The sequence below is a fragment of the Amblyomma americanum genome, chromosome 3 (genome assembly GCF_052857255.1).
Source record: "Amblyomma americanum isolate KBUSLIRL-KWMA chromosome 3, ASM5285725v1, whole genome shotgun sequence".
NCBI lineage: Eukaryota > Metazoa > Arthropoda > Arachnida > Ixodida > Ixodidae > Amblyomma > Amblyomma americanum.
Window position 1 is genome coordinate 199,792,165 of NC_135499.1, and position 20,087 is coordinate 199,812,251.

Below are 20,087 nucleotides of genomic sequence, written 5' to 3' on the forward strand. Positions count from 1 at the left end.
AATAGAGGGAAGGAATTATTGCAAATGTAAAAAAAAATAAAGAAAACATGACAGACAGATTGTGCGCAAGGCGCTTCAAATCATATGGCTGACGACCTTCGTATTTCGTGCAGCAGATGTGTGAACGTGCGATTTTCTGTGCGTATAATATTTTTTTGTGACTTGCGTGCATGATCAGCATTCCGACTGGAGTAGGAGGGGCATGAAGAGCAAAATGGATGTACGGTAATTTTTTTTCTTTTGTCTCAGCTCTCAAGTGACATGCCGATGCCAGCCAGCAAGAAAGTGTTTGTTTTACTAGCGCTTGGTTTTAATTGTTAAAAAAGAAGGGGGAACGTTTCAGGGTAACTGAAGAGACGCGCCAAACAAAAGGAAGCCCTGGCTGCTCCAGATGGAGACGACAGAGCAATATAAAGGAAAGGGAAAGGACTTGAAGAAGAAAAAGTTTAGAATTTTGAGATTAAAAAGGAGCTAGAAGATTTGTGAACCTACGATTAACTAGGAAACGTTGACCGATGGAAGAGGCGTGGAAGACATGAGGCGACCAGAGATGGACAGAACTGTATCATACTACGCTGGGTATTCCACGCAGTTAATATTTGTCATGTAGTGTGCAAAAAATGTAAGTTAGAATACAAATTTAACATAAATACAAAGCAAGTAAAGAGAACGCATCTCTAGATTGCATGCAGCTCTAATTGCTTGAGGGTTCAAGATTCTATTCTGGCACATCTGAAAGAGAACTATGGAGTTATTATATACAGATACAAAAATAGCACAATTTATACTTGCGCCCACAATAGGTGAAGACAACAGCTCTAAACTGCATATAATATTCTTTTTTTTTCGATTTCGATACAGGCACCTGTGAACTAGAGGGAATGTAAGTTTTCGCCTAAACTAAAACAAGCTGGGCGCTCGTGAGACTTCTGGTCGGCTAATAATGTTGTTGCATTCATTTTTATAGGAGATAAGTTTTTTTTTTTTTAAGGAGTCGAGTCGCAATAACGTCTCTCTTACGTCTGAACGGCTGAATGCAAATTAAGTTTCGCCGGACGCAAATAACATAAGGCCAATTTCAGTCTAATGAGTAAACGTATGTATTTTCAAAAACTGTGATATTAAAGCTTCTGTCACTTCGTTATTTATTTGTTGCTTATTGTGCTACGTCAGTCCTCGTAACCAAGAACCCGGTGCTAAATGTTGTCATGAAAGAAGAAATTCAGAGGTTGGCCAGAGCAACGTGTTTATGGCCTGTTGATCCGCACATTGGATGTGAGAGGAGCGGACAAGAATAGGGAGGGGGGGGGGGGGGGGGGGGGGGCAGGACTTAATGTGCCAAAGAAATGATCAGAACGATGCGGTGCTTTCGTTTCTGGTCCAGATCAAAGCCGAAAGCTAAATGTCACTTCGGAGCCGGAGTAAAACCAGCGAAATGGCAAACAAAAAAATTAAGCAAGCGACTCCAGCTTGTCTTGGAAAAAACTGCCCTCACAATGAAAACGAAAAGCTATTTTCATGAACCGGTATTTTAAACAGAATTCACGACGAAGCAAAAAGGTGCAGCCTGCTCATGTTACACTGTAATCATTGTCGATAAATTTAGCCCGTAAACAGAGCCCGGTTCTGAATGTCTTGCGAGAGCGGAAAGAAACTGGAACGATAGACTCAAAAGCCGAATTGCAGGTAAGAAGGCATAGCTTAATGCAGCACTAGTCGGACGTGAATCAAGTTTTAGCCGAATTCTTTTTCCTTTAAATATAATCAAATCCCTCGGTTGAGGCCCTTGATTTCCGCGACGATTATATCTAATGAGCGCTTTTTTCCGCAGTACAGATCAGATTCCGTGCGCGGAGAAATATGAATCACGTAAGTAAAAAGAAATTGCGTACACATGCACGAAGACTGCCGAGTATTTTGTATACCCAACAATTAAATCTTGTTTCTTTTTATCTACTGCCCCCGACAAAAATACGTGTAACAGCCGCCAAGGACACGTTTAGTGCTACTTTATTCTCTTAAAAATCAAACAGTTATCTCAAGTATACTATATGTGTTACCGAGCGAATAGAAGTTCTAGAATGCAACCAACGTTTTTGTTTACTGCATAAACTTTATTTTCGTGGTGGTATAGAGGGAAAACTTCCACTTGGCCAATCCCGACTTTCGAAAGCGTAGTCAGTGGGTGGGGCTTCACTTCTATTCCAACGGGTGTGATCTGTTTTTTGTTTGTTTGTTGGCTTGCTTTTCCCATTGTAATATAGTTTAACTTATTGCTATTTAGGACTTTTGAGCGTCAGTTACTAAAACGACAGAGTTATAGAGTTATAGTAATAGAGCCCTCAGATTTATAGAGCTCGCTTGCCCTATGGACTTCCTTACTTCTCCTACCACACACTGAGGAGTGTGCGCGTGCGTTGATGTTCACGGGTGTGTTAAGAACTTTTCCGGCTATATATATGCCCGCTCTGCACGGTTGTTTCAAATGCCATCGAACGGAATTTATTCCATTCTCGCGATGCTCCGCTGAGTTTGTCGATCGATTTCGGTTCAAATGTCATTCGAGTCGACGGAGAAACGTTGAAGTATTCGAGACTTGAAAAGACGAAACGTGAACATTTGCACCCTGCTGCGCAGTACATCCGCGTCATTATTTAAAAGAAACAAAAGTTTGCGCGTAAATATACTCTTTCAGTTTAGAAAATTCAGCACACGCTATATTCTGTAGTTTTTTTATTTATTTAGCTTGGCCATCGTAGGTGCACAGCATGGCGGTCATCCACAAGCCCTTTAGTTTCGGATTTTGCGCCCTCGGTATTATATATGCTTGCGACCTATAGGGCGCTGGGCATACTACCAGACTCCCTCAAGACGCTATTGTGGCCGCAGGGCATTGCGCGCACTCGTGAGCGAAGCTTGGTGAGCCTCTGTGCATTCCTCGAACACACGGGCTTGACGTCCCGTCTGTTCTCCGTCAGGTAGATACACGCAGTGACCGAACGCTCCGCGAGTTCTACCTTAAACGATTAATAACTGGACGCTCCATTCCAATTGTAGCCAACACAGTGCTGTGCGCGTGTTTTAATTCCTCCAACATGAACTAATCACGCGCAGAGCCTGGACACATTTCTTATTGTGTAAGTAGTTTCTATATATATTACTTCTTCCCCTGTCCTCTCTTCCTGTCCCCTCACCTCTTTCATTTCATTTCTCCGTTCTGCCTGCTATCCTTTATTTCCGCTGCCCCAGCTCAGCTGCTTCAGTATCGATGGCAGATGCCAGGGCCAGCAAAAATCTTTTCCTACCTTTTTGCTATTATTTTAATAAAAACCACTACCGCCACCACCACCTCAGTATTAAAGCCTTAATAATAACTAGCAGCCGTCCTGGTAGGAGAATGAAGGCTGTAATCGGCGGCACGTTTTCGCAGTCATTTATAATCGTAAAAGAGTAACTACTGCAAAAGAAAAAAAAAACGCACAAAACGAGCGAGCGGACAAAAACAAACCTCAACGGCTGCAGCACCACAGCAATACAATGAGCGATTTTCGATGTTTCCAACTACTTTTGCAAGAGGTCTTAAAGGACCGAGGAACTTTATCCAGTCCGAACGCCTTTCTGAGTCTCAAATGTCATTTGATTCAAATGTCGTTTTCACGCGCCTGTGTAACTCGGGTGTAAGGTTCCCAGCGTTAGCGGTCATGATTGTTCATTGCCTGGTTAATTAATTTTTTTATAAAATTCATATTGTGACATAAAAAGTTCGTGCCTTTGCCAGGAACCGGAATTGAACCCAACTGTAAAGAACGGCTAGCGGCGATGTCTGTTCACTCATTGCCTTCCACACTCCCAGCGTTTTATTATCATAAATTCTTCAGTCATTCCTCACATTTTTTCCCTTCCCAAAATTGCTAATGTTTCCGTCTCGAAACTTCATTCGAGTTTATCGAAAAATTGCGCCAAGCTTAGAACAAAACAAGCGGTTTAGAGCCTCGATGGATATTCTGGAGGCGTTTTGTTCATATTAACAGACTGAAAAACTTTACTTATACAAGAGTGTTCGGGCCGCGCAGGGCGCTGGGCACCTGCACGGCCCCACTCCAGTCAAGTGTCAATGTTCCGTAAGTCGGTAACAGTGTTTAACAGTACACTTTGCTGGGCGGTTGGAGTCAGCGCCTGTCTGTCTTTCTGTGTAGATTTTGTAATATTAGCGCTGTTTTTACCCCTTGATAGACAGTTCACAACACTGGCGGCCCAGCTGGCCGCGATGGTGTGCGTTGCCGGGTCCTCGGAGCGGAGCAGGGTCTCCCCGTCCTCCCATGATGTCAGGTACTCCTGGTCCCGGCGTGCAAAGGGAGAGGTTGTGGATGGTGGATGCGAATGGTTAGGGAGAAATGATACATGCGGGGGTGGTGAAAGAGTGGTGGTAAAAACTACAGAGAATGTTTACAGCATTCCAATCAGTGCGAAAGCTCGGATTTCTGCTACGTAGAAGACGATGATGAGAGGGCAGCCCCGCGGGACAGAGCGCTCGCGCTAGGCCATGGAGCTGCGAATAAACAACGGAGCAGACAACGGATGATTTTGCTAGGAACTGGTGACCATCGGATTTCTGTTTACGCACTAATAAAGTTCCGGGCAATAATTGTGTGCGAGCCACATAATTAAAGAAAAGGAAGGCCGAATAACAAGTACCAGCGCTTTAGTCATGAGGTCTACTCAAGAATCGCGACTCTGACCTCTGCAGCTAAAATTCTGGCGGGAATTCAAGATCGCTTGCACAAGCGCCAAAATGCAGTAGAAAAATGCAGAAATATAGACGAACAAGTCGCAATGACTAGAAAAAGCCTGATAGACGACCACTCTCACCTGACGCAGAAACAGAGCGCAAAATAACGCCATTCATTGCGAGAGGTATACTACTGCAACAGTAAAAATAACCCTCAAATAAAAGATAAAGCACGTGTACAATACTTTTTACACACTCCTTTTTCTTGGCTACCAGAGAACGATGGTCGCTCTTCGCGTAATACCGAGAGTACTTGCTGGAGAAGTAGCTGGAAGGCTACGCCGATTAAAAGTAAGGAGCGATCCAGAGATTCCCGATGATACACTGTACCGTTTTCACTCAGTGTCGGAAGTCAGTCTAGATTATTTTCGGAAGCAATTTCGCTGCCACAAAGGCGTTTTGGGACGTTCTTGTCGACCGGACCTCTCGTATAAAAGCCTGCAGCCGGCAAAAACGCAGTCCCAGATGACTGCGTTCTCTTCAAGAAGCGATCACGTCCGGCTGACTACAGGAGAACGAGAGAGCCAGCATAAGTTACCTTCCGAGCTGCGAAATGTTTGTCACGCATTTTATTATTATTTACTCGTTTTCGCAGTTGCGGGTGCCAGTAAGGCAAGCACAGAGGAAACAAAAATAAGAACATCAGTACACGACGCGCCGCAGTCGGGTGCAGCAGGTCCTAGGGTCAGGTCCGCGACTCGTCAAGATGTCACCGTAGCCGAACCGAAACTGGAGAGCCCTTCAGAATGGCGCAACGAGAGGAGAGGTCAGCCCGGACTCTTGGGAGTCGCTGTGGATTTCGATTGACAGAGACAAGAGTGTTGTGAGAAAGAGAGAGAGAGAGGAGAAAAGAGGGTGAGAGAAGGAGAAGAAGCGGAGCAGATCGCCTTTCACTTTCGTCCCGCTGCGCACCGAGAGCCCCGCCTTGGAACGCTTCGCTTTTTCTTATCGTGTTCCTTGTCACACGAAGGCTCAGACATCGTTTGCGGGCCGCTTACTTTCTTGATGACGTCGCCCTGCGCGCTAGTTAGGCCAAAGGGGAAAAATCACAAGGCCATCCAAGCGGACGGGAAAGCCAGGAAAAGAAGAGGCGACGCCCAGCCCTTGGCTGCGCTGTCGCTCAAGTCTTTAATATGACCGCTAATTACCGCCTGACGGCGCTGGCAAACAAGCGGCCATTGTGTGCGGGCGTTGGCTCGTCCTCTACGCTCAAGGGCGTGTTGCTTCGGCATCAATTAAAAGCTAGGTCGTTGAAGCGAGGTACTTCGTGCATTTAACTTTAAAGGAAACTAAAAACGAATAAATAAAAATGCACTGTTGTTGCTCTTGTTAAACAAATCGACACCGGGTGCTTTGGCGGAAGCAAGGAACATGGATTGGCCACTATAGCGTTTCTCACAAAGACCCTATGAGCGTCTAACAAAACAATATTTCTTCCTAAAATTTTTGCTGACGAGCCTGCCTCCCACGTTCTTCGAAACTAGCGTGTACATCATTAACATCATCATTATCAGTAGCATCTGAGATGCCCTTGAATTTTCTGCAAAGAAAACCTTTCTCCGAATAGCTTCCAGCGATTCCTGACTTGCGCAACCAGCCAATAACTTATTCCTGCAAATGTTGTGAAATCTCATCGCCTCATTTTAGTCTTGGCCGCCTCTGATTGACGCGCCGCGGTGGCTCAGTGGTTAGGGCGCTCGGCAACTGATCCGGAGTTCCCGGGTTCGGACCCGAACGCGGCGGCTGCGTTTCGATGGAGGCGAAACGCTAAAGCGCCCGTGTGCTGCGCGATACGTTAAAGATCCCCAGGTGGTAGAAATAATTCCCTCCTTTATCCCTTCTCTTACGGCGCAGTTTAGGTTCCCGCCGATATGTGAGACAGATGCTTCGCCATTTAAATTTCTCCAAAAAACCAATTTTCATTTTCCGCCCCTGGTTTTGTTTTTCTTCTGGTTTCCACCCTAACACTTTCATAGACCCCCAGGCAATTACAGCCTTGCGCTATGCATGTCTATGTCCATTACTTTTTCGCGAGCCGCAGAAAAATGGCTTTAAATACTTTTGTGCCGCACGTTCAAATTATTTTTCTTTTTTTTTTTACAGTGTCTGTGTTGACTTCAAGTTTGAGCAGCAGGAACCTCTACAGCTTTGCGAGTAATAATAATAATAATTGGAAATGGCATAATAAATTGGAATAATAAAGGAAATGGTGCAGTATCTGTCTCATACATCAGCGGACACCTGAACCGCGCCGTAAGGGAAGGGATAAAGGAGAGAGTGAAAGAAGAAAGGAAGAAAGACGTGCCGTAGTGGAGGGTTCCGGAATAATTTCGACCACCTGGGGATCTTTAACGTGCACTGATATCGCACAGCACACGGGCGCCTTAGCGTTTTTCCTTCATAAAAACGCAGCCGCCGCGGTCGGGTTCGAACCCGGGTACTCCGGATCTGTAGTCGAGCGCCGTAACCACTGTGCCACCGCGGCGGGTTGAACCCCCAGTACCGAGCCAGAATTTTTACTTACTCGAATTATTTCTGTGTGCGAACGAACATATGCATGGACTCGGCTTACTGTGCTGTGCTAATGAGGAAGAAATTTTTAAATGCTGCAGTCGGCTTTTGTACAACTCATTTGGAGACTCTTCGGTAATATCTAAAAAAAGTACAAAAATTTGGTGTGCTTCACTGCTCAAATAAGTCAAGGTGTGCACTAGGCTTTTTCAACGTGGTGCGCATAAAATAACTTTTCGTGCAGCAGTAATATGGTGCTCCATAATCGTGGATCAATAACCACTGCAGAAATCAAAAAATGAAGCCCAAGTTAATTTGTGCTGGCCTACTCTGCGTGCTCGCGGAGTTGCCTCGACTGTTGCGCGTAGCGGAGCGTTTAATCAGCGATGCATGCACGAAATCCGCAGAGAACAAAAATAAAAATAAAAAACACCGATAATAAAGTTTGCGCGGTAGAACAAAAAAACAGCTATGAACCTGTTCGATGCGCACTGGCCAGAAACGTGCAGGCCTTCAATCAGGTCAGGCGCTGAAGAGCTTCGCTCTCAGACTAGCTCCAGCGCAACACCGCGAGGTACCTGCTTTCGAGAACTACTCTCTGAACATGAAGTTCGAAGTAATCACCGTCTCCCTCTATTTGTTTTTATGCTCTATTTTGTACCTTCAATTTTTATTTTTCGGCAGTTTTTTCTAATACAATCATGTTTTATGACTTAATGTGTATAGGGCAGGGAAAACATTTATCTAGAAACCCTTACGGAAAGTAGAGGAAACAAGAAAAATGCTTTGAGATCCCTGACGAAATTCAGAAATGCCGAGAAAATATAACGCTTAAACAATGCTTGCCGTCGTGAAAAGGCGAAAACTTTTTTAGACGAGAGAACGATACGCATCGAGGGGCCGACTTAAAATAAAGGAAACGTGGAACAAAACAGATCCAGGTGGTCGGAGAGGGTCCGAGAAGACAGAAATAGCAAGCGATGGGGAGAGCGGCATCCCGGAGAGGGGGAAAAGGGAGAGGGTAGAAAAGAGGTGGAGTCTGCGGTCGGGATCCCGGGATGACGCGCAACTAGGGACGCACCTGCCACCCAACGGCGAGCGGGAATGGTGGTCGCCGTCTCGCCTTACCTCCTCTCCCGCTCCTTCCTTTCACCCTCTCGCGGCTGGAAGCGTTTGGTGTCTCTTTTCAAATAAGTAGGGAAAGATGGGGAGAGAGGGAGAGCGCGTAGTGTGGGAGGGGGGAACACAATAGACACTTGAGCCGAGTTTTGTTTTACTTCGAGTTTTACAAGTCGTTGTTTACGCTCTTGCGTTTCGGGCGGCTTCGATCGTTCACTCTCATCTCTGACCTCCAGCCGCGATTCAGTCCCGCGGCACAAGACGTCCTGGGCTGACTGGGAATCGCGTTTCTGATCTCACAAACTGAATCGCTTTTGTCCGGCTGGCCTAGTGACCGAGTAGCCTGAGGTGTGGTTGCGAATCTCCAAATAATAGTTTTTGGGGCAGCAAAAACAGTTGTGTATAATACTACGAGCCAAGTTAATGCTGTTGCTGGCGCACCTGTCTGATAGCATGCTTTCAGAGCTGTATAGTAAAGAGAGATGGGGGTGATGAGAAGGCGAACAGTTGCACTTGATTCACGCGCTCTACTTCATGCTAACCGCTGTCGCTCTCCGAACACAGCCGAATGTGGGCACTCCCACGAGCTGAAAAATGCATCCACGATGCTTTGCAGCATTTTCGCGCTGACCGAAATCGGAAAGTTGCAATAGAATGCGTACAAAAACAGGCTTAAATAACAAAACAGTAAGCTTTCAATGCACAATGCGTGTTCGAATCACGAAGTTTTCGCGAAGCTGATTTTCCTCAACAATTTCCTCATTTCGTGAGACAACTTCCGTCGAACAACTGCACGGAAGAGAATTGTTCTATTGTGGTCGAGAGTTTCTTTATTTGCCAGCGACAGAGTTATTGTGAAAGGTTTTCGTTAAAGCAACCGAAATTGAAAGAAACATCAAACACGCTGTCTTGTTAGCCGTGCTGTGTTGTCTCTCTCTCTGGCAATCGCTCTTAGTGGACTGCAGTAGGACCGCCTCTGTTTCCGCAAAAAATTAAGACAAAGAAAAGGGAACTAAGAATATAGTAAGCGAGACATACAGTTTGGTTGTCAGCAACCACAGAAAAAAAAAAGTGCGATCACAAGTGCCTAATGTATGTACCCTCTCGTGCTTGGATGGATTCGGACTGCAGTATTCTGTAAATAAATAAATAAATAAATAAATAAATAAATAAATAAATAAATACAGCAGGTAGTCGAGCGGCGGCCTTGTTGCAGACGGGCGCCTCCGCCAAACCGCCCGCTGCCGAGAGGCCTTTTGCCAGGCGTCCGCGTACGGGAGCGTGTGCCTTCCGTGTGGCTAGTTCGGAGTTCCGCCGTTGGCGTGGAACGGGGGCGCTGCGTCCTCCACCTGTCGCTGGGGCCGGCGCGGCTGCCGCTGGCGCGCGCCTGCGCGCACCTGTGGAGAGGGCAGCGGCGGCGGTCGGGAGAGCAACGCCGGCAGCGTGGCGAGGGCGGCTGCTCCTGAGCTTCCCCGAAGGGTTTGTCTCCATGGCGACCGCAGTTTGGAACTTCCCTCCGATTTTTCCCCTCGCTCGCTTCAGGAAGAAAAGGAAAGATGGTCCACCCGGCGGCGGCGGCCTGTGCAACAGTCGACTACCTGTTGGATGGGGAGTGCTCGCGCTTTTGCGTTCGGGATGGAGGGAAGGTTCAATGGGACGAAAGAGGAGGCGAGGGTGCGGCTTTAGGGAGGAAAGAAGCGATCTCTTTCCACTCGATCGGGCGAGGAGGTTGCCATTGACGTCAATGGTGAGGGCGAAGGCAAGTAATGGAGAGGAGATGGCGGGACGAGGATAAAGAGAAAGGAAAAGATGGCCTCTCTTTCGCTCATTACCTTTCGTGGGTGCCGCGCCTTCCTTGCAACGCCGCTGGCTCTCGCGGAGGGGAGCGCGGCCAGCCTCGCTAAGAATACAGGGCCGGCGGCAGAGATCGCGGGTTAGACAAAGAAAAGGAAACTCAGTTACAGCCGCTAGTGTAAACCCGGGTGCAGTTGGTGAAAGAAAGAAAGAAAGAATGAAAGAAAGTAACTAAGTAAGTTAGAAAGAAAGAAAGAACGAAAGAAAGAAAGAAAGAAAGAAAGAAAGAAAGAAAGAAAGAAGGAAAGAAAGAAGGAAAGAAAGGAAGAAAGAAAGAAAGAAAGAAAGAAAGAAAGAAAGAAAGAAAGAAAGAAAGAAAGAAAGAAAGAAAGAAAGAAAGAAAGAAAGAAAGAAAGAAAGAAAGAAAGAAAGTAAGTTTAGGATTCTGCGTTGTCTGCGTTTTGTGGCTTCTGAAACTAGAGCGAGCCGTCGCCATCTAGGGTGGTACGGTCCTGGCCAGCACTCTTAGTGTTGCTGTTTGTAAGAGATATCTACTTTGTTGTTATCTTCCTGTTCGATTTTTGGTGATCGGCGGAGGAGAGCGAATCTTTTTCTAGTCAATTTATTTCAGCGCTGTGGTGCCAAGGCCAGGCGATTAAGCACAGCGCTCCTAGCAAGCGCAACTGGTGAAAATTTGCTTCGTGCGCTCTACGACATCAAAGAAGCTCTAGAAATGTGGCTTAACAGACGCTCGGTCGTGTCCAACGCAGTTACCAAACTCTGTTTGCGTAAGATAAAAAAATAGGCAGCGGTCATCATTATCTGCTCACTCGGTTCAAACAAAAAAAATATTGCTAAACTTTAGTAAAAGTTTAGTAAATCTTCGAGTTTAGTATAAGGAGTAAATTTTTTTTGTTTTTATAAAAGTTCAGTAAAAGTTTGACTTTAGTAAAACCTCATTTTGAGGCGCGTGGAGAACTGACAAAATCTATCGCGCCTGCCTCAGGAGCAGAAAGAGACGCTTGAAACGCTTAGATTTAGGTCGTGCTTGCGTGCATTATGAATCTACCATTCCAGGCTTCATCTCTTAGAAATAATGCACAGCGTACTAAAATACTGCAACACTTTATTCAATACATAAGTCATTTAATGGCGCTGAAACAATATGACAACATGAATTAGGGTTGTGGACTTTGGAACAGACTTGCTTCTTTAGTGAGACAACCTGAATCGTATTATAAACATTTTAGCAGGGTGCTTGATATTCCATTTCGCACAGCCATTACGTTTTCTATAGAATAAGAAATGTACTTTTTCCTTTTAAGAGTAAGCCGGATACAGCACGAGATGAGTTATGTGCCGCCTAAATGCCGGGGGCCACGCGCGCGCCAAATCCGGAGCAGGAATTATGAAAAGGCCGGAGTGCCAGGCTCAGAGACAGGTCGCCGTCATAGCGAAGTGCTTTGCTGAGCTTGTGTGAAGCAAACTCTTCATTATCAGGCATTCAGACATTTCCTAGGGCGGTACAGCTCGAATAGAGCCTTCGGGAAAACATACGCGTTCCATCAAAAGCGCCGTATAAAAACTGGCTCCTAAGTGCATAATCTTGTCAGCGCGTGTCGCCTAGCGTGGAGACAAAAAGGGCTCTGAATGGCCGATAACGGCGCAGGCCATGGGAGCCGTCCTGGCAACCCTGTAGCCATACAACCGACGTTTACACTGCTCTCTCTGTTTTGTTTTCTTATATTTTTGCGCCCGTGTGCGCAGACCTGCGCATGTGTGGGCCTGCCAGGTCTTGGCGGCAGTTCCATTCATCTGAGCTAAATTATTCACCGGGGCAGAGCATTACTGTCGTAATGAGCGCTCGGAAGAGGGCGAAATTCCAATCGAGCGTTAACTTTTGACGACGGCACCCTGCTGAATATGTAAACAACGATGCTGCACTCACATGCCCAGGCATGCACTCACACATATACACGCATGCAAATATCAGCCGTGCTTTATTCTCCGCGCAGACGATTCTATCAACTACGCAGCAGAGTGATCGATGCCTGCCAAGTCAGGAAAATTCAGACAGCGGCCACTTCTTGCGCCACTTGGTGGTTGCGTCCCGACGCCGTACATCTCCTAACGAAGAGGATTATTATAATCTTGCGTCACTCTCTTACCTCGTAACGGCCTATATGTCGACAGGACACGGAAAACGAGCTTTTATATTTCCACCTTGCTAATATTGCTGGATTAATGCAGCTGCTTGAGCGCTAGATGAATAAGCAGCCATGTGTATGGTTATTTTTTTATAGTACCAATAAAAAAAAGAGCCCGGGATTTTGCATGTTCGAGCAACTCTGCGGAGGCTCCAGTGAGGTGTTACAAAACGTGATGTCCGAACGCTGGTCCCAGAAAGAGCGATACGGTCCGAAGTTCTATCGTGCTCAGATTTTAATTATTACGCGGTAATAATTACACAAAGTTAATTAATGAGTCGCAAAACGACTTCAAGACAATTACAGCCTCCGTCTACCTCTGGCCGTAGGTATTTCTAAGCTGCACAGCCCGTCTTGAAAAGTTGTGAAAGTGAAACCATTCTGGCAACATTTTTTTTTTGTACGTGCCCACATTTGGGCCTTGCTCGTCACGTCGCGTATTCAAAAGAGATAGGTCTTCAATGCCGTCTCTGGCCCCACATCTCACTAATTAGTGAGTCCCACATTGTGGTTCATAAACATCTATTCAATAACAAGAACTGTTCGTATAAAAATACAAGGAAAAACAGAACATAACAAAAATTAAAACTCCCGCAGTTCACTTTCTCGAAATCTTGAATTCAAGTCGCTGGAAAATTGAAAAATAATTCTCTATTTTTCGCCGACATGCGATTTTAAATGCATGTCTTACGTGAAATGTCAGGTGCAATGCCTTTGTTGTTTGTAATTAGAGTTCTGTGTTTAGCTGCAATCAAAAAGTTCCCAGGAATGTAATATTTATTATGCTCAATATCATCAGTCACGTTAAGTTAACCGCAGAAAACAGTATTTGAAAATTCTTCTCCGCATGCCTGCTTATCAGCTAAAAGATAACGACACCTCTCACTTGTGAATTCTTATTAACATAAGCGTCACTTAAAGAGCTTTTAAAGCGTTCTAGGCGCACTTTGCGCATGATCGCACTTCACCGCGTTTTCCCCTCAGTAGCGCTCCCTGTGCCCTCTAGAAAGTTTAGGAGGTGACAAACTGCAAATGTTTTCTCTGCGTGTCGTGAAATTTTGTTGCCGACGTCAGATTCAAGATAGTGCCGGCATGTTCACCAGTAAGAGATCTTCGCCGATTTTTTAGTGGTTAAAATAAGCATACAGATGGCACAGTCGTCTTAAAAATTTCGGAGTAGTTGAACAAACGAACTATGATCCCAATACGAAGTCTGATAAGATAAAGTTTCTCCCTTTGTCACACCGCGATATCAGCGAATAGAATCTGTAACTATAGGTTTTCCATGGGCGATTAAGCACCTAAGTGGTGACTGTAGCGATTAATAACCGATGGTAATTAAGAGTAACGTACTAGATACCAAGTTACGGCGAGCGTAGCAGGGGCAGCGCCAGGAAGTTAGGTGGGTGGATGATATTAAGAAATTTGTGGTGGTCAGGCAACCGCAACTGGCACAGGGCAGGTATAATTAAGGAGATATGGGTGAGGCCTTTGTCCTGCAGCGGGCGTAGTCAAGCTGGTTGTGGTGATGATGATGATGATGATGATGATGAAGAAGAATCAGAACGCTCTCCGCAGCTTCTCATGAACAGCGGCAATGCAATGAAAGAGGTTTGAGTACGTACGCTTTCTGCCGAGTTACATTTAGACTGAAGCGCGGCAGTGGTGATTGTAGCGATTAATTTGGGAGAGAAAAGAAAGAGATGAGTGCCGGCCGCAGAGAGTACCGCTCGCAAGTGCAGCACTGCAAAGGTGGCCGGAGGAAATGAAAGAGATAGTTGAGAGAAGTAGATGGGAAACCTGAAGCATGGTAACGTAATGTGTGCTTTCTTCTCTGTGTTGGTTAACGGCGCAAGCCAGAAACTGTTTTCTTAATCAAAGCTCATCTTGGGATGTTCTTAATCGCAGAGCAATTTCAGAGCTCCCATCAAGGCGAATACTGCGATGCTTCGTTTGCCCACCTCATATTTGGAAAAGCGAGCGCACGCGCTATAGTTTCATTAATGGTTGAATTATCCGCACATGGGAATTGCAATGCCAAGCGCCACCCATCTTTATATAAACCTTTGTTCAAACGGCTCTCCGCAAACCTCGTACCGGCTATCCCCAGGCATCGCGCAATCAGGCAGAGTGGCAGGATTCCGACTAATTCTCGCCTCATTCAACAGGGCGCGCGCATTACAGAGTATGCAGTATAGAGTAACGCAGTACAGATCGAAGGCTGTTGGTGCGAAATGTGTGCCATGCTTACGCCAGTATAATTAAAAACTTCTCTGTCTCTAGAAACAGCCACGTGTACTTGATGCGCTGTTCGGGACGTTGATTACAATCTCCCCAGTGTCGGACGGCGAATCCTTGTTGAGAAAGTTCCAAAGCGGTTTGTATATGTAAGCTCGTGTGTCTGTGCGCATTGGACTGAATAATCAACGCTAGATTAATTAATTACCTATATCACGCAAAATTATCCTTTACACTAATGTAAGCGCCCCTTTGTAGAAATGACCGCTTTCGCTTGCGAGCCGCACCTTGTCAATATCTGGGGAAAAATGCCCCTCTTATATGTAAGAGCTCTAACTTGGCGGTAATTGATAATTACAACATTAAGCAACACAGGTCACTATTAAGAAAATAGTGAATAACATAGAACGTAAGCCTACGTTAAAAATATGTAGGAAATGGGTCATCCTTTAGTTTCATTACGTGAACACATTTTAGCAGTCTTCGGATACCCGCTAAGGCCACGCTAGGTTCACAATAACGTGGTTGAGGTAGCTCGCTGCGATGATTATAGAATTAAAATTAGTTTAGTGATTGCTGTTCATGTGAATCTTCTCCTGGTCATTCTAATTCTCCGTCAGGTGCATTGCAACTATCAGAAACATCACAAGTGAGTATTTGCGGTCGATCGCACTACTAACCTTTACTCAGCTACCGAGTAGCACGTAGAGTAATGAATCTCTGAGGTTTCGGCAAACTCTGAGGAAAAGCAAGTGCTGCACGTACTTCTTACCCAAAAGCTTTCGTCAATTCGGTAGCCGCATTCGTCTAGAATACATACTCGCTACATAGTTGCAGACGGCATAAAGAAAAATGAGGTATCTATTATGGTGACAGTTGTCAGTCGCTCAAACTTCGACATCTCAGTGTCGCCGATGTCTGCGTCCCCACGAAGCTGCGCGAGGAGACACGAATAAGAGGGTGCGCCTTGGAGACCCCAAATGCGTACCACACCATCCAAAGCAAACGCAGGGAAGCGCAAGCTTAATAAGCTATGAATTCGAGTTTCACAAGGAGAGCGGGGGAAACCCGTTTTCTTACGATTCCTCAGTTCGCGACAATCTGTGGCACCGCGACAACCTCAAGGCACCACCATCGGTTTGACACACTACACGTCAAGAGGCGTCGCGGACTGCCGACCTCGGTACGTTGCAGCTGTGCCCCAGCTGTTGTTAATTCCGCCTAACGTTGTCGTAAGTGCGCCTTAGTCTTTATTCATAAAGCGACAAGAGACCAAGTTGTCAGTTAACTTTGTCGGCCAGTGGCGAGATCAAGAGGCAGTAAATGCTGCATGCCTCATGCAAATCTAGACCGCCACTCACTGCTGATTCCTGTCATTATTGGCACTCAAGCAACTGGTGAAAAAAGAATTCAAGAAATATCTCTCAAGCCTACTCTCCTCCGCACCTCCACGTCTTGTGAGTGGCCGCTCTGTAACGGGCGTCTTTATTCCAATAACTGCATGGCACACAGCGCGCGCCCCTGAGAACAAAGGCCAGCGACGGTGGTGATAGGCATGTACAGATGGAAGAGGTGGAAGTTCGAGGACTGCACTCACAATCATAATTTTTCTAGGTGCCGTTCGGTAAGTTTTACTCCGGCAGGCTTACATCGTGTAAGGCGGGAGGCACTCCCTATCTCAGGAAAGCTTTCCAACTCGGTGTATCGCTGCACAGACACATGACTATTAAAAAAAACGGGTGAGGCGGGTCTGTTCATTAGATCCACTGGAGCAATAAAGAAACGCGAAACACGCAGAAATGAGCATAATGGTATGGGCGACCAATGGGGCACTTCAAGAACTGCACTTCAAGACGCTTCAAGCACTGCACTTATTTTCACTCGAGCAGTTTCCGTCGAGCCTAGTCTTCGCTACTGAAAGAAGAAAAACAGAGCTTTACTGTAAAGGAAGCTTTAGTCGGTGCAGTCTTCGGTACTGTCGTATCGTAACCCTCTATTAGGCAGCTTGGAAAGAGTGGAAACCGGCATCCATCAAGGCCCACAAAACGACAAAACGACGGACACCGTTCAAGCACATCGCGGTGAGCACAAAAACTGGGACGTGGCAAAGGCGATCCGACGATTTGCAGTACGCCGGCAAGAGGAGGATGAATAATGCAGAGAGCGCAGGGAGAAGCAGAAAATGGGGAGGTGAACTTGGATCGAACGGCGCGTATGCCGCCTGCTCAAGACCGCGATACTCCAGCAACAAACCTGCGAGAACGGTTCAGCCTTTGCCGATAGTGTTTCGCCGGAACGCAAAAAAAAAAGCATTCCGTCAAAGCAACCCTATACGTGCACCGTCGCCGATGCTTGAGATTGCCCTGAATGGCCCGTTAGCTGCCTTTCGGTGCAAGACACGAAACCTTGGCACGCAAACCTGAAGGGGACGTGGGAGGCCTTTTGGTGCGTGACGGGTCTGATCGTATAGGTTCTCTATACTTCTGCTTTTCTCCTTTAGTACGTCGCTCTAGACTGTTGTCGCGATTCTTGCAGTCCATTTGCGCAAATCTCATCTGATTGCGGTGTTGAAGTGCGCTGTCTTGTCTTCCCCCTGGTTCGTTTGAGCTCGTCCTTCGCGGTGTTATCGACAAAATTAAAGATTTATGGCTCAATCCTGGCAGTGCAGCAGTGTTTCTGGGCTCATGGACAAGAGACATTACGTGCTGAGTTGCCTACTGTGGGGACGATAAACTATGCAGTTGTACTGCTTTTGACTTTTTTTTTACTGCACTGGAATGCCGTGATGGTTTGATGGGCCTACGTGAGACTTGCCGCTTCAGGATCGCCGTTCTGCCACTTGTGAGCTTTAGTGTGTTTGTTTGTTTTTTGCAGGCACGTTGAAAAAGGTTTTCTAGGGCAGGCAAATGGGGAATGGGTCAAGGTGGCAGCGGTTGATACGTTTATTTCATATGCACAAGGAACAGGGGCACTTACGCGCGCAGTCGTGTCCAGGGTTGGGCCTTGTGCTCTGTCTATTACAGATTGCTGCTCAAACCAATCATGTGCCTTCTCGTAAGAGCAGTTATCCTTGTTTCGTTTACACCCTTATAAACCTTGTACCAGAGCTCATGCGATCTATGTTTTCATTTCTAAAGTGATAAGCAAAGCTGCCGGCAAATATCAACGAGTAATTAGGTCTACCTGCACGTAATAAACGCATTTAGCACGTGAGTAAACACTGAGAGACACTAATCCCTTGACCACTCTCGACAGAAGCGACCCACTGTCTGGTAACAAAAACAAAACACGCTGCCTTGCCTGCAGTTCACGTCGCACACGTGGTTGAGAGGCAAAGCTTCTGTGCGGCTGCAGATATCGATTGTGTATCTTTCTCCCGCCTACTGTGAGTGTGCGTCCCGAACTGGCTCATGTTTTTTCAGCCCGCTCCCCATTGGGAACTCCCCTCAGGGTGTCCTGAAGGCGCAGCCATATTTCCCCGGCGGTGAACGGCCGCAAACAGGTTCGATCGCGGTATGATATCAAACTGTTCGCCACTGATTGAACTGGGCGTGGACGCAGTTGCGCAATCAGAGCCACCTGCTTTACCTTGTTATTTACCGAGATACCCGGAGCGCGTGTGCGCGCGTTTTCTCGGACCGAGTAATATTGGGTTTCTGGAATGCGCCGAAAAGAGAGAGAGAAAACAAAGAACGAAAGGAGGCAAAGGAGGCAAAGGAACAAAGAACGAAAGCAGGAAAAGGAGGCAAAGGAACAAAGAACGAAAGGAGGAAAAGGAGGCAAAGGAACGATGAAAGACAGGTCGGCCGGCTATAGGAGCTGGAATGCAGCAATCAGAGAGGCCGCCGCCGACCAGCCTACATCTATAGGCTTAGGTCCTACTCTCACACGGCATCTGACCGACTGTGCGGGAAGCCTTAAGGCAGCGAGTCACCGCCGCCGCTTACATAGTAGCGGGGTAAACAATCAATGTAGACTCCGAGCAGGAGACGAACCTTCTTTCGCTCGACTAACGTACGCATGTAGCGGGCTCATCGCACTGCGTTAGATGTTCTGCCAGTGTTAGTCATCCTGTTGCGCCAGTTCTACGCAATGTAAATGCAGCAGTTTCCTTCGCAACCATCTATTCTCAGAAAGGTAACCAGCTTTGGCCAATGTACATGCGACGAAGCGAGAGCACTGGGTGCCTCTAAGCACCTACTTTTCTGTATCCTTGTTTTTTTCTTCCTAAAGTACACGATTCGAAGTACTTCGCTTTGCTTTATTGGTTAATGAGTTCGCGTATATTCGCTGTTCTGTGTGTTGACGCAAAAAAAAACTGTGCACTACATCGCGTCTATTTTTCTTGCTGACACCTGTCTATCTTTTTAGAAGAGGCAAATACACTGTCTATGTGTTCTGGTTCTTGCTTTTAAGGCCTGAACTGGCTAGGAGGACGGCGTCTCAAATGTAATATGTAAACGGAGGCCCTTTTTTTAGTTTATCGTCTCTCAGTTTCTTGCTTTTCTGACGTTCGGATCACAGTAGCACGTACCGGTGGCAAGTAAGAAGTGCAGCGTCAGCTAAAATTACTGCACAACAGCCTCCCGACCGTTAGCTACACCTACGCCACTTAATCATGGAAGTTAAACACAATCCGTTTCACATGCAAAGAAAACCAAAGGTAGTTTCCGTAGCGTCAGACAGGCTGCGTAAAACATTGACTATACAAAGCGTGAAACTGAGACTGGGACACACAAGGACTAGCGCTGACTTTCAACTCAAGGTTGTTGTTTGACCCGCGTAAAACATCTTCAACAAAGAAAGCCATCACCTCTCAGCTCGATAAACCTGCACCCCTCTTTCTGACCTTTTTCCCCCTCTAACTTGTGCTTCGCGATCAAAGTTTACTATAAAATAAAGCTGGAAGATTGATGAACTCCACACTGGCACTTTCCGCGCATAAGACTTCTAGATTTAACGATGTTGACAACCGTGGCACTCCATCAAACTTGTCCAGCTTGTTGAAGGAAAACAACACCGTGCGAGAAAACTTTGCATGGGCGCGGCGAGAGCTCACTTCTGTTTGCTTTTTTTTTCTCGAAAATTTAGGTGGCTGCAAGCGTTAAAGTCTGCTTTCACATCAGCATTTTTCTGCCTTTGGTGGTAAAGTAGTTGTAATGCCTTACGCTTTGACCACTGAAGCTTACCAAAATGTAGCATTTCGTTCTTCTTTGCCAAATGCAGTTGCCTTTATAATTTTTTTCTTTTGCATTAGCACACTTTACTGCACACGCTGCAGTGTGGTAGTGTTGACCTCGGCCACCCTGCACGCAGTGGACGCCGTTAGGTACTGACGTCGCCGCCTCCGCCGATCGGTGAGGCTTCGTGGGGGGTCGCACGATGCTTTATCCGCAGGTGAGCCGTGTATACAGCAGATGTCAGCGCTC

The 20,087-nt window shown here is 46.4% G+C and overlaps 2 protein-coding genes across 2 annotated transcripts in view; one reads left to right on the forward strand and one right to left on the reverse strand.

The window, feature by feature from the left end:
• Positions 1-20,087, forward strand: part of LOC144125860 (ras-specific guanine nucleotide-releasing factor 2-like) — a 306,954-nt gene that overhangs the window by 125,640 nt on the left and 161,227 nt on the right. The gene's annotated exons all lie outside the window — the stretch shown is intronic.
• The window catches only part of LOC144122843 (uncharacterized), a 40,569-nt gene continuing 30,199 nt past the window's right edge, over positions 9,718-20,087 (reverse strand). The window contains exon 9 of the mRNA XM_077655832.1: positions 9,718-9,881. Within this exon, the coding sequence (XP_077511958.1) occupies positions 9,718-9,881 (164 nt within the window). The remainder of the gene's footprint in view (positions 9,882-20,087) is intronic.